The 13,018-nt window shown below is 42.7% G+C and overlaps 1 protein-coding gene across 5 annotated transcripts in view; it reads right to left on the bottom strand.

The window, feature by feature from the left end:
- ZNF615 (zinc finger protein 615) overlaps positions 1-13,018 on the bottom strand; it is a 51,648-nt gene that overhangs the window by 1,946 nt on the left and 36,684 nt on the right. The window contains exons 1-5 of one of the 5 annotated variants that reach the window (XM_005596485.4): positions 6,482-6,993; positions 5,793-5,894; positions 2,437-2,640; positions 1,935-2,061; positions 1,559-1,654 (exon numbers count right to left, since the gene is read on the bottom strand). In XM_005596485.4, the coding sequence (XP_005596542.1) occupies positions 1,559-1,654; positions 1,935-2,061; positions 2,437-2,451 (238 nt within the window). In that variant the 5' untranslated portion in view covers positions 2,452-2,640; positions 5,793-5,894; positions 6,482-6,993. Of the gene's footprint in view, positions 1-1,558; positions 1,655-1,934; positions 2,062-2,436; positions 2,641-5,792; positions 5,895-6,304; positions 6,994-10,937; positions 12,535-13,018 lie in introns of those variants that run through there. The other 4 variants (XM_070224859.1, XM_070224860.1, XM_070224863.1 and 1 more) reach the window with 4 other exon arrangements.

The following is a 13,018-nucleotide window of genomic DNA, read 5'->3' as shown; positions in this document are numbered from 1 at the left end:
AATGGAAATGGGGAGAGGAGGAGGAAATAAGTAACATTTTGGAGGACGCGAGGCATCACTGGTGGATCCAGTGTTGAGATCAGCATGGGGGGAGTGCAGATAGTGACACAGCAGAGAGCTCCAGGCACATCTACAGCCTAGACTTACAACCTACACTCAGAGAGGTGTTCCCTTTCCATAAAGAGCAGCCCCAGCCCCAGCCCCAGCCCCTACTGTTACAATTACACTGACTTAATTTCATCACCCCCATAGATTACTTTTTATTAATTTTATGTCTCCTCTTAGAATGAAAGCTCTTGGTCCATTTGTATGCTTTTTCTCCCTGCTCTTGCCCTCTAGCATACACTAGGCTGTCAAAAAATAATTTATAAAGGAATGAATCAAGTAAGCAATCACATGTATGGAACAAGTTGGGGAATTTAGGAGAGAGGATGAACATCTGTGTGAACAAGATAATACTCTATCACAGAGATCACTAAAACAATTTCATGTTATATTACAGCAATGTGGTTAACTGGGACTTAATGTCATCAGAAGATCATGGGATAAAAATGAAAGCTCTCAAAAAACGAACACAATGGTAACATCTACGAGAAACTAGAGGAAAGATCAGCTTACTGAGATTACTACACAATTCCTTAAATACACAAAGGAATTAATTCAAAGTAGGCAAGAGTGACGATCTGGTTTAGGCTGGAACTGAGAATGTAGGATGTTAAAATCTCTTTTCTGGTTAAAATACATCATGAACAGCAGAGCCCTTTAAAGAAGGAAGCTCTGCAGGTGGGGAACATTTGAGATAATGACTGGACGGCCAAGATGTAAGATACACAGGAGTAAAGGAGAACCTAAACTTAACGAGGGTTTTCCAGGGAGAAAGATGATTCTAGATCCTTGCAGTTACTGGGAACTCAGGAGAGTTGCCATCAACATGAGTAAATTACATAGACCTAAAGTCTGTGGTGGATGATGTTGGGGAGATGGCCATTTGGGAGTCTTCTCCAGTGAAGAGAAGGAGCTTAGCTTAATAGAATGAAGAAAACTCTGAAGGGTTAGGAAATTGATGAGGAAATGGAAAACAGAACCTTTGGAGAACCTCAGTTAGGACAAAGGCACAGTGAAGATCAGTTTACTTTGGGGGCACAGCATCCAAGATGGAGTGGATGTTAGGAAGGGAAATGAACATTAGCAATGGGGCAGAAAGGTGCAATAGTCAGAAGACAGTGAGGAATTCAAAGTTTTCTCTGGAGAAAGGCCTTGGAAGGTGGAATTTCATAGCAAGGAGGTAGGAGAGTATGAGGAAGAAGGGAAACATTCTAGAATCCTAGGAAGAAGAAAGTATGCAAACAAACAAAAAATCAAGATGTAGATAAAGAAGGAACAGATCCCAGAAGAGATAAAGGGATAAACTCCTACAAAGAAAAAGAGGACTCACACAGGAGAGACACAGGGGGAGGACTGGTGACCTATCCTCAAACCCCCTTCACCGCTGTGACTCTTCTCTGAACCACCAGAATGTGATGTCCACAGCCTGCCCCTTGCGGGTTCTCTCACTCACCTGAATGGGTTCGACAGTGGATTTCATCTTCCATTGTCCATGGTGGTTCTCCTTGCACCAACCTGGAGAGTGCGTGTGGTCTGCTGGCTTGATAACCTGTTGGTGGGAAATACCAGAAGAATTAGACACACTGAATTGGGATTGGGGTCTGTGAATGCTGCAGAATGTTGTATTTGAAGACAAAAGAATTTTCACACTTACAAAGTAAAGGCTTTCTCTCAGGAGAAAGGAGAATGTACCCACTTCTCAGGGCCAGGGAGGGGACTAAGCATCTACCACTTCAGAGCACCACAGACACTCCAGAGCTTTCAGAGGCTGAGAATGGAAACACCACTGACTGGGGACCCTCTGAGTGACACAGGGGAGCTGTCCTCACCCACAGACACCAGGTTGCTATAGTTCTCCAACATCACGTCCCAGTACAGGTCCTTCTGAGCAGGGGCCAGGAGCTGCCACTCCTCCCTGGTGAAGTCCACAGCCACATCGTCAAATGTCAGGGGTTCCTGTAATAACAGTGCTTCTTAATGAAGTGATGTCCTTTTGATGATATGGAAGAAATGTTAAAGTTTTCTGCTTATTTCCACTTTATAGGTTGCATCTAGATATCCAGTGGGGTTTTTATCTTAATATATCATTGAAGAAGCAAATGCCTAATAAAATATTCTGTAATTGTGCAGTCATCCATCCATTCATCAATGAGAAGTTTCTACAATGTGTAGAAGTTAAATCTTGTTAACCTAGAAACACCGGATTCATATACATATGACAGACAAAAGATCTATTTATGCATACTTTTCAGATTAAGGGAAGTGATTTGTGACAGGGCTCTAAAAATCCACTACGGAACAAAGGAAAGAATAAAATAAACCAAAAGTCACCTGGGCCTCGATCATTTTCTCCCCTTCTCTGAAAATAGCTGGCAGTGTAGAGGCTCTGTCTTTGTCTTCCGGATCTGCTCTGAATTCCTGTTCAGAAATCTCAGTCCTCAGTCAAGTGAGTCCCCAGAAATACTGATACCAAATCCTGTAACTTCTTCCTCCTTCACATGATTCTCTTCCTCCTGGGGAGTCAGGACCTGTGGGCTGAGGAGAAAATTCAGTCTGAGTGGTGCATTTCCTCTGGGCCCAGACGCCTCACTGCTCCTGAGCACGCACCTCCACACAACAACCACAGTATTGCTAAGTGTCCCTTTATTTGGTACCCAGGAGATTTTATACTTCTGACCAATAAAGCCTAAGGTTCTGAATGTGGTGGAGGTAGCCTTTATCTGTGAAGTTTAAGTGGGGTGACTGAAGGCAGACAAGGGAAATGAGATCCACCCCAGCGCCATGCCTCAGGAGCAGGTGAATCTCAGGCACATCAATTATACAAAACACACCATCTGGAAGGAGAGGATCTGGGCACTGTTTCCTTTAAACCACGTGTGCAGGCCAGCCCCATGGCACAGTGGTTGAGTTTGAGCACTCTGCTGCGGCAGCCCAGGGTTTCGCCGGTTCGGATCCTGGGCGCAGTCGTGGCACCGCTCATTAGGCCACGTTGGGGCGGTGTCCTACATGCTGTGGCCGGAAGGACCCACAACTAAAGTATACAACTATGTACTGGGGGGCTTTGGGGAGGAAAAAAAAAAGCAGGAAAAAAAAATAAAAATAAATAAATAAATTAAAAATAAATTAAAAAAATAAACCATGTGTGCTCAGGGGCCTCTTCAAACATTTTTGTACACCTCGTGAGTTCACACATTTCAGTTTGAAAACCAAGGAACTGGGCAAATCTTATAAGCAATAATGATAATATCTTAGGAGGTTTTAAGTACATAAAAAACTAAAATACACAATAATAGTATATAAATTAGAAGTAGATGGTGAATGAAGCTGAAGTGCTCCAAGATCCCTGTATTGTCAGAGAAGAATGTAAAAGTACTAATTAACATAAGAACTTGACAAAGTAAGATTCCATGCTATATGTAATCTCTATTGTCATGATGAAAACTAATAATTTTCTTGAAGTATTAATTTGCAGTGCTAGCAGAAGAAGGAAATGTAATAATAAGAAACTCAGCCACAAGAAGGTACCATTCTGCTATCAATTAAAATGTGTGTGTTTTTTTTAACAAACCACCAAGCAATTCTGCAACACCAGCTGGGTACCCTACAATTCAACTCATTTCGGACACTATCTACCTTGAGGGAGGGTCGGCTCCCACAGGGTAAGAGCTCAGTCCTACAAGACTGCCCCCCACTTCCTACCTCAGACACAAACACAAGCCCAGGTTGTCACCTGTGCTTCTGAACCAATCAGCTACAGAATGGAGGTTCCAACAACCCCCTCCTTGAGTTGACTGATTGGCTAGAGCACCTCACAGGACTCAGAGAAACATTTTACTCACTGTATTTACTTATTATAAAAGGATATAACTCAGGAACAGCCAGATGGAAGAGATCCATAGGGCATGGCTAGAGCACCTCACAGAACTCAGAGAAACATTTTACTCACTGTATTTACTTATTATAAAAGGATATAACTCAGGAACAGCCAGATGGAAGAGATCCATAGGGCAAGGCATGCGGAAAGGGTGGGGAGCTTCCACGCCCTCTCCAGGCGGGCCACTCTGACTACATCGCCACACGTTCACCAACCCGGAAGCAATTTCACTGTGAAACACACAGCTAAGATATATATCCCTCCAAATATAGGGCACATTTGAACCAGAACACATGGACAAGAATTTTCACAGCAGTATTACTCATAATAAGCCAAAGTACAAACACTACACATTTAACAAATAGTAGGAAAAACTGACATATATTGAAATGGAACGCTATGAAGAAACTACACCCTCTGCCCAGCTTGCAGGCTAAGAATGCTTTTTACATTTTTAAAGGCTTGTAAAACAAAAACAAAGAGGCATATGTGAGAAACCTCCTGTGGCCTACAACTCCTAAAATATTTACTGTGTAAACATTATAGAATAGGTTTGCCTGACCCATGTTACAGAGCAAAAAAAAAGACACCTATGTGCAAAAACATCAATGATTCTTAGAATTATTGAGCAAAAGCAGCCTGACATAAAAACATGCATGATGACAGTGTAGAATGCATAGGAGAAATAATAAAATACATGGTGACCAAAAAAAATGCATGATGTATAATGACATTGATACATAGTTAAAAATAGGCACAACTAAATAAAATATAATGATGAGAAATTAATTATACGATAAAACTATAAAGAAAAGCCTTAAAGTGCTTGGTATGGAGAGCAGGATGGTAATTACCTGTGGGCGTGAGGATGTCATATAATTGGGAAGAGACAGAGCACCACTGGTGCGCTGGCAATGTTCCATTTCTTGACCTGAGCAATGACTATTCATAGATATATTGCTTTTATACTGATGAACTTGCAGATCTTTTAAATTAATAAATGAAAGAGCTCAACAATACCAAAACCCTGTTATTTGAAAAGACCAGTAATACATACATATTTATAGTGAGATAAATATGTACACAGGCAAAAGAGAAAGTGCAAATAAAGAATATAAGGAATTAATGGGGGATATGACTCAGATAAAAATCCTGACTTTTTCTTCTCTGAAAGAATACTATGAATAACTTTACGTCGTTAAATTTGAAATCCTGGATTAACACTCCTGAAAACATGTTAACTCCAGACAATAAAGCAGGTGAATTTTACACGTAGGCAACAAGACAAAGGTGTGCACTACCACACCACTTTTCAACTCTCTTGCAGAGGTGAGCCAATGCATTGAGACAAGAATAAGTTATAAACGTTAGACAATGGAACAGAAAATTAAGGTTATATTCAAACAGTATCATCATCGACATGGAAAAAAAGATTCAAGGAATTTCTTATTTAAAAGAGAAAATGCTCCTCCAGAAACCGCCAAGCAGACTTTCACATACATAACTGGCTAGGACTGCACCATATACCTAAGCTCATTCCACAGCAAGTCAGTCACTAGCAGCGGGAACTGGAACCAGCAGGAATGACTACGACCAACTCGGACTCACTAACAAACTAGGATATGGGTCACTGCCGGAGGGATGAATACTTAACAAAACGGAAATTCTGCTAACAAAGAAGAAAATGTGTTGATGTCAGACAAATAAGCAACAGAGCCCACTACCATATATTAAGAGGTGCGCGCAGGCGTTGGCAAGCATTTTCTGCAAAGAGACAGGTACACATTTTCGACTTTGCGGGCCAAAGACTCACTTCTGCCTTTGAAGGGCGAAAGCAGCCATAGACGATACATAACGGACGTGCGTTGCTCCTTTAGTCCCTCGATCTGTAGTCAGTCAACTCCTGAATTAAAGGCTGAAAAAGAGATGCTTTCGAACTACTGCCCTGGGAGGTACCTCCTCCTGTCCCCGCCGCCGAAGTTGGAACTTCAACCCAACCACCAGCCGGGGGTCCTACGCGTGCACAGCTTTAGCCCTCACAACCTGTCTGTGCCGCAGACACTGACCACACACCTTGTATCAATCCGAAACGTGGACCAGACACCCCGACCCCAGCATCACTGAGCCCCATATTAAATCCCCAACCTGCACCAGACACTGCGATCATTGTGAACACCACCCACATTCCCTACAAGCGGGGTGATCGCAGAACCCCACAGCCTGACCGTCGGGACAAGGGCGTTGATCTCCAGAGAATCTTAATCGTTGTACGGACGCCCAGGGCACGCCGACCACACACAGACGCGTCCGGTTCTCCTCAAATACCTCAAATCAAGTTCCCATCGGGTCCCCTGAAATGCCTCCACCTCGGCGCCTCCACCCTCGCCCCGTGCCCGGCAATAAGTCCACGGGACCATACTACACCAAGCCCAAACGTCAATCTGTGAGAAACAAAGCCCCCACTGTGACAACAAACTTCCAGCGATAAAACCACATACTGACCTGTTTCCCCAGACCCAGTAGGAGAGTCTAAGCGTTGTACTTCCGTAAACTGTTCGGACTTCTGGACCGGTCGCCCCTGTCGGCTCCGTCTACGGCAGCCGATGTGGGTCTTAAGTATTTGAAGTAACGCGGACTAGTGGATTTCCCTCTTGTCCCTCGGAGGCAATATGTCCGCGCCCAGCTCGCCGTCACATGGGGGCGGCCATGTTGGGACACCTGACGTACAGGAGGCAAGCGGCTGGATTTGCCGCCAGTAGCCGGGGTTGGCCGGAAGGTGAGAAGTCGCTAGAATTGTCTCATTTTCTGGCAGTTGGACTTTTGCAGAAATGGCTACATTTTCAGAGTCTTGAGCTTTACAAGGCGAATATGAAGCGGGCTAAGTTCCTTTGAGCGGGCTCCGCGGAGAAGTAATATGGCCGTGGCGCATGTTATCCACTCTGCAGTCAGAAGAAAAAGTTTTCAAACGGACAAGTAGGAGTGCAGTTGCTGGTGTAGCAGCTGAGAACACACTCCTAAAAGGGAAAAGATAATACATCCCTTAAACGGACAGCCATGAGAAGCCTTCTGGGTGGAAACTAGTTTGCAGGAAGCTGTTTTTAACAACAGAAAAAGATTTCCAGAAACTGGTATGGTGTGAGGCTGGCCGTCGCCAACTAGGGGAAAAGAGCGGCTGGAACGAGCCTAAGTTGTGACTGGGGTGGGGACTCAGGAAAAGGCCACTAAAAGTGAGCTCAGTAAAAGTCTGGAGTCAATGGGAAGGGCACAGCTACAACCCATCCCATTATTATATGGAGGTGGTGATGGGGACAGTAATCCAGGGTTTATGGCAAATATGCTCAAAAATAGGTGTGCATCAGGCCATTACAAATGCAGAGTCCTCACCCGTTAGATTGGCAAAAACATCCAAAACCAAGAGCGACAAATGTTGGAGAGGTTGTGGAGAAAAAGGAACCCTCATACACTGTTGGTGGGAATGCAAACTGGTACAGCCACTATGGAAAACAGTATGGAGATTTCTCAAAAAGTTAAGAATAGAAATACCCTATGACCCAGCCATCCCATTACTGGGTATCTATCCTAAGAACCTGAAATCAGAAATCCTAAGAGTCCGTTGCACCCCTATGTTCATCGCAGCATTATTTACAATAGCCAAGACGTGGAACCAACCTACATGCCCAGAAACAGATGATTGGATAAAGAAGATATGGTGTATATATACACAATGGAATACTACTCAGCCATAAAAAAAGACAAAATTGGCCCATTCACAGCAATGTGGATGGACCTCGAGGGTATTATGTTAAGCGAAATAAGCCAGTCAGAGAAAGACGAACTCTATATGACTCCACTCATAGGTGGAAGTTAACATATTGACAAGATCTGATCGGTGGTTACCAGGGAAAAGGGGCGGTGGGAGGAGGGCATAAAGGGGGAAGAGGTGTACCCACAACATGACTAACAATAATGTACAACTGAAATCTCACAAGGTTGTAATCTATCATAACATTAATAAAATAAAATAAAAAATGCAGAGTCCTCTTTTCCAGCTCCAGAGGTTCTGGTTTAGGAGGTGTGAGATGTGTGGACAGATTTGGGGACCCCTCTCCCTGATCTAACAGGCGAATGTAGCAAGAAACTGCAGAAGCTTTTAATCAGTACAATAAAATCCAGGCTGTGCTGTGAAGCAGCCGTGCGGGCCAGCTTCAGCCTGTGTCAAATGACCTTGCAACCCCCACACCTCACGACTGAAGATGTCAGCTGGACAGATGCACAACAGGAAGAGAGAAAGGGGTACCTCACTCTCACATTTCCCAACCGCATGTCTTAGAGATGGAGGGACAAATTAACGACCCTGGTCCCTGCCTCCCTCCACACACATAACGTCAGCCTCTGAACTTGTTTGATGTATAACCAAGAAATTCTTGTTTATGTTGCCTTCAATGGATAACGTAGAGGAAAGCCCAGATGTACTCTATCCTTTTTTTTTTTTTTACATATATGATATCTAGTTTAATGCTTTTTCTCTTTTCCTCTTCCCCTCACGTGCACTGTTTTGTGCAAGAGACATAAGCTGCACTTAAAACTCACACACCTCGGAGCAGTTCCATCAGAGCCCTCTGTTGAACTGTTCTCCTGGGGTTCAAATTCCTCACGCTGATTATTGAATAAACTCCTTCACTTTTATCATCTAGACTATTTCACTCGACAGGTGTGACTCCGGAATTTGCATTCTTTTAAGTTTCTCAGAGAATCGGAGGCAAGAAGTCTGTCCCAGACAATCTTTAGAAACAATCCTGGAATATTCTCTGATTACAAATATGATGGGTGCCTCCCCTTAGTACTTCGGTCTTGGTTCAAACTATATCCTGAAAAGCCTATGAAGGGGAGAGGGGAATGGAAATAAAGCCTCCCCCATTACTACACATAAATTACTATTACTAGGCCTTATTTTTCTTCATAGGACTTATCAGTTCCTGACATTGTGTGATCCATGTACTGTCTCTCTCCCTCACTAGAGTGTAAACTCCATAGACCGTCCCTTGGCCCGTTTTGTTCATTGACGTATCCTCAGCGTGTAACGCAGCGCCTTGCACGGTGATGGTGCTTTAAAATACATCTAAAGGAATGAGTTGTCCAATAACCCAGCATTTCAGGTTGAATTCTGAGACAGCTACAGAATGGCAAATTTCCAATTCTCTTCCTATGAGTAAGATTCACTGTTTGAAACTTGGATAGGGGGATAACTATGAGATAGTTAGGAGATTAAGGGCAAGAACTGTGGATAGAGAAAAGTCAAGAGCCCCACTCCCAGGAGAGGGAGGGAATAATGAAGAGAAAGCACGTCTCAATTCAACAGCTAACTGGAGCTGCAATCTTTGAAATGGCGACAGCCGGTAAGGGTGAGTCCTATGGACAAATACAAAGATTCTTCTCCACGACATCCCTTAGGATCTCAACTCCCATCTCTATACTCGCCTCCATTCCTAGAGACTAAGATTCTTGTCTTCCTTTTATTCTATTTACTCTGAGGATCCTTTTTCTTTTCTGCTCTGCCCAGCCTGCATGCAGTCACTGAGTCTCTAATTACACACAATTGGGAGGGAAACAACTGTGTTCTTTAGAACTGCCTTCCAATGGCTCGTTCCCTTCAATGACAAGTTACTCTCAGAGTCCAATAGCTCCTTCATTCACTTTTCAAATCAGTATCTAATTTGTTTTTATTTTTCTGTGCTGAGAAATAGAAAACCATGTAAATCAGTGCTTTCCAGTGTAACTTTCTGGGCTGATGGAAATGAGGACAAATTTCTCTCACTGCATACATACCTTTCAGCCATATAGTTAGCTAAGTTTGCTCATCGTCTGCTGTCTAATGAGGTAGCCACTAGTCACATATTACTAATGAGGACTTGGCATGGGGTTTAGTGCAACTGAGGAACTGATTTTTTATTTTGTTGTAAAAACTTTAAAATTTAAATAGCAAAAAATTATCAAAGAATTTTTAATCTACTTGGAAAGATAAGACATGGGCATTAAAAAAATAACTTACATGTATACAAAGGTGCTTAAAGTCCATTAAGAGGAGTCCTTGCCCACCCTCAAAATAATATACCCCTTGAACAAGAAATTATCACAGCCCCCTGAACGTTACTCCCTATCTGCTATGGACTGAATGTGTCCCCCCAAAATTCATACGCTGAAGCCTAATCCCAAATGTGATTGTATTAAGAAGTGGGACACGTGAGAGGTAATTAGGTCATGAGAGTGGAGCCCTCGTGAATAGGATTAGTGCCCTTATAAAAGATGTCCCAGAGAGCTCCCTTGCCCCTTCCCCTATGTGAGGACACAGCAAGATGACTATCCTCTATGAACCAAGACACAGGCCCTCAATAGACCGAATCTGCTGGCACCTTGATCTTGGACTTCACAGCTTCCAGAACTGTGAGAAGCAAATTTTTGCCTTTATACACCACCCATGGTATTCTCTTACAGCAACAAGAAAAGACTAAGACAATGTCTGTTTTACCTAGTGTAGTTATTTACATCCTCTCACTAGGTTAGCTGGTGTGTACAGGTATCACTTAAAGATAGTCCGACTACCTCAACGCTGTCCTCAAGAAACCATTGGCTTTCTCTGTTTTGGTCACCACTGTATCCTCAGCTCCTGGAACAGGACCCAGTACAAGGAAGTATTTGACAAATACTTAGGAAATGAATGAATGGATTCAATCTAAGGCTGTTGTTTTCTAAGTCCCTCTGCATAACATGAACTTCTAAGAGTTATGGTAGCCATCCCAGTTTTCAATTAATGCTTCACCCTGGCCTGGGGAAACTGAATTGATATATACATGCCTTAAATCCCACCAATCCAATATTAGCCCATTCCTGGTTTTTCATTCATAGCAACATTCCAGACACAAATTATACCTTTTAAAAATTCACCTAATATTTCCACCTCTTAGTTGAACTCAGGATTCCTTTATTCGTTTAATTGACACAATAGAGCAACTGATGGATATGTGTTTGGGTTATCATCACATTATGCCTCTGCATCAGTGCAATTATTGAAGAGGATGAGGATATTAGGCGTTCCCAGTCTCAGCATTTACACAATTTCTCTCAGTATGTACTTTTCAGACATAAGATGAACTAGAAATTTTTGCTCAACCCCCTTTCCACACAGAATGTCTCCTGAGTTTTTTCCTACTGGTTTTCTGTGACATAAAATAAGACATAATTGACCACTGAAGGCACAACCACATTCACTGCATTCATATGGTTTCTCTCCTGTGCAAACCCTCCAGAGGGTGCACATCTGGCCACAGGCTGTCCCACAATGACCACATTCCTGTCTGCTAGAAGCCCACTGATGTTTAAGGATGTCTGAGGAGGCAGAGAAGGCACCTGCATAGTCACTGAATTAACAAGGTTTTTCTCCTGCAGGACAACACTGGTCTGTGATGAGCTGTGACTCTCTGAGGGAGGGTTCTCCACCTTGACTGAATCTCCACGTTTCTCTCTTGTGTGTATTCTCTTATGTTTAACAAGACAAGACATGTAGGCAAAAGCTTTCCCACACTCATTGCAAATATAGGGTCTCTCTCCAGTATGAGTTCTTTGATGGACAATGAGCTTTTGCTTCGTGGTGAAGGCTTTCCTACAGTCACTGCATTCAAAGGGTTTCTCCCCTGTGTGAATTCTTTGATGTTTAATGAGACCTGACTTCTGGGAACAGGATTTTCCACATTCACTGCACACAAAGGGAGTCTTTCCTGTGTGAAATCTCTGATGTGCTATGAGGCATGTCTTCTGGATGAAGCCTTTTCCACATTCGTTGCATATATAAGGTTTCTCACCTGTATGAATTCGCTGATGTACAATGAGATTTCCCTTCTGGATGAATCCTTTCCCACATTCACTACATATATACGGTTTCTCTCCTGTATGTGTTTTCTGATGTATATTGAGCCGTGATTTCTTGAGAAAGGCTTTGCCACATTCAGCACATTCATAAGGTTTTTCTCCTGTATGCGTTCTCTGGTGTTCAGTGAGCATGAACTTTCTGGAGAATGCTTTCCCACATAGGTTACATCGATGAGGCTTCTCTCCTGTATGAACGATCTGATGATCACTGAGCCAGGACTTCTTGATAAAAGCTTTCCCACATTCACTGCACACATGAGGCTTCTCTATTTTTTGAGTTTTCTGATGTCTGATGAATTGGGACTTAGTGCTGACGAGTTTTTGGCTCTCAGGGAATTTAGTGTCAGTATGAAATTGTTCATCGTTAGCATGGAGAAAGGATTTCCCATCTCCAGTAAGCTCTGCAGGGCTCTTTATTTCACAGCTTCTGCTCTGGTTAAGTAAAGTTAAATCTGATTTCATACTTTTTCCATGTACGTCAAATAGGTCATGATTTTGCCTTAACACAAAATGTGTTCTGTCCTGATGAACAGAGTTTTCAAATGCATTATATTCATGCCATTGTTCCAGTCTATTCTCCATGCTTTCATTTTTTAAGTGTTCTGGCACAGGATCATCAACTTCCCAGATTTCTAGGAATGAAAAAAAAACAATGAATTCATCCGTCATCTTCATCTGGAAGAAAGGTAATTAAAAAAATACCTTGATGTGAGGTGTCTTTTTAGTGATGACTCTGTGAAATGAGTGTAACTAAAACTTCATGTTTAATGTTCCTTGCACATTGGAAAAAAACAATAATATAAGCAAACCAAAAGGTAAAAGTAGTTAGTGTAAAAACAAAGTTACATAAATCACCATGAATAAATAGAGATTTGGCTGCTTTCTAAACAAGGTCTTGCAAAACATGCAGAGCCTGTAAAATAGAAGCAATTTCTGTGAGCAGCAGACCACAGGTTGGAGGGCCACCCCATCCAAACTGGTGGGGGACACACTCATTCATACCACACATCCTTACTGATGAGTATGTGTACCAGTCATGATGCTAGTGTTGGGGATACACAAGCGTATTCCTCATTGCATTCCTGCATTGCAGTTTGGCAAAAACACTTAAAGACA

This window comes from Equus caballus, chromosome 10, assembly GCF_041296265.1.
Source record: "Equus caballus isolate H_3958 breed thoroughbred chromosome 10, TB-T2T, whole genome shotgun sequence".
Taxonomy (NCBI): domain Eukaryota; kingdom Metazoa; phylum Chordata; class Mammalia; order Perissodactyla; family Equidae; genus Equus; species Equus caballus.
This window is presented reverse-complemented; position numbering and strand designations above follow the sequence as displayed.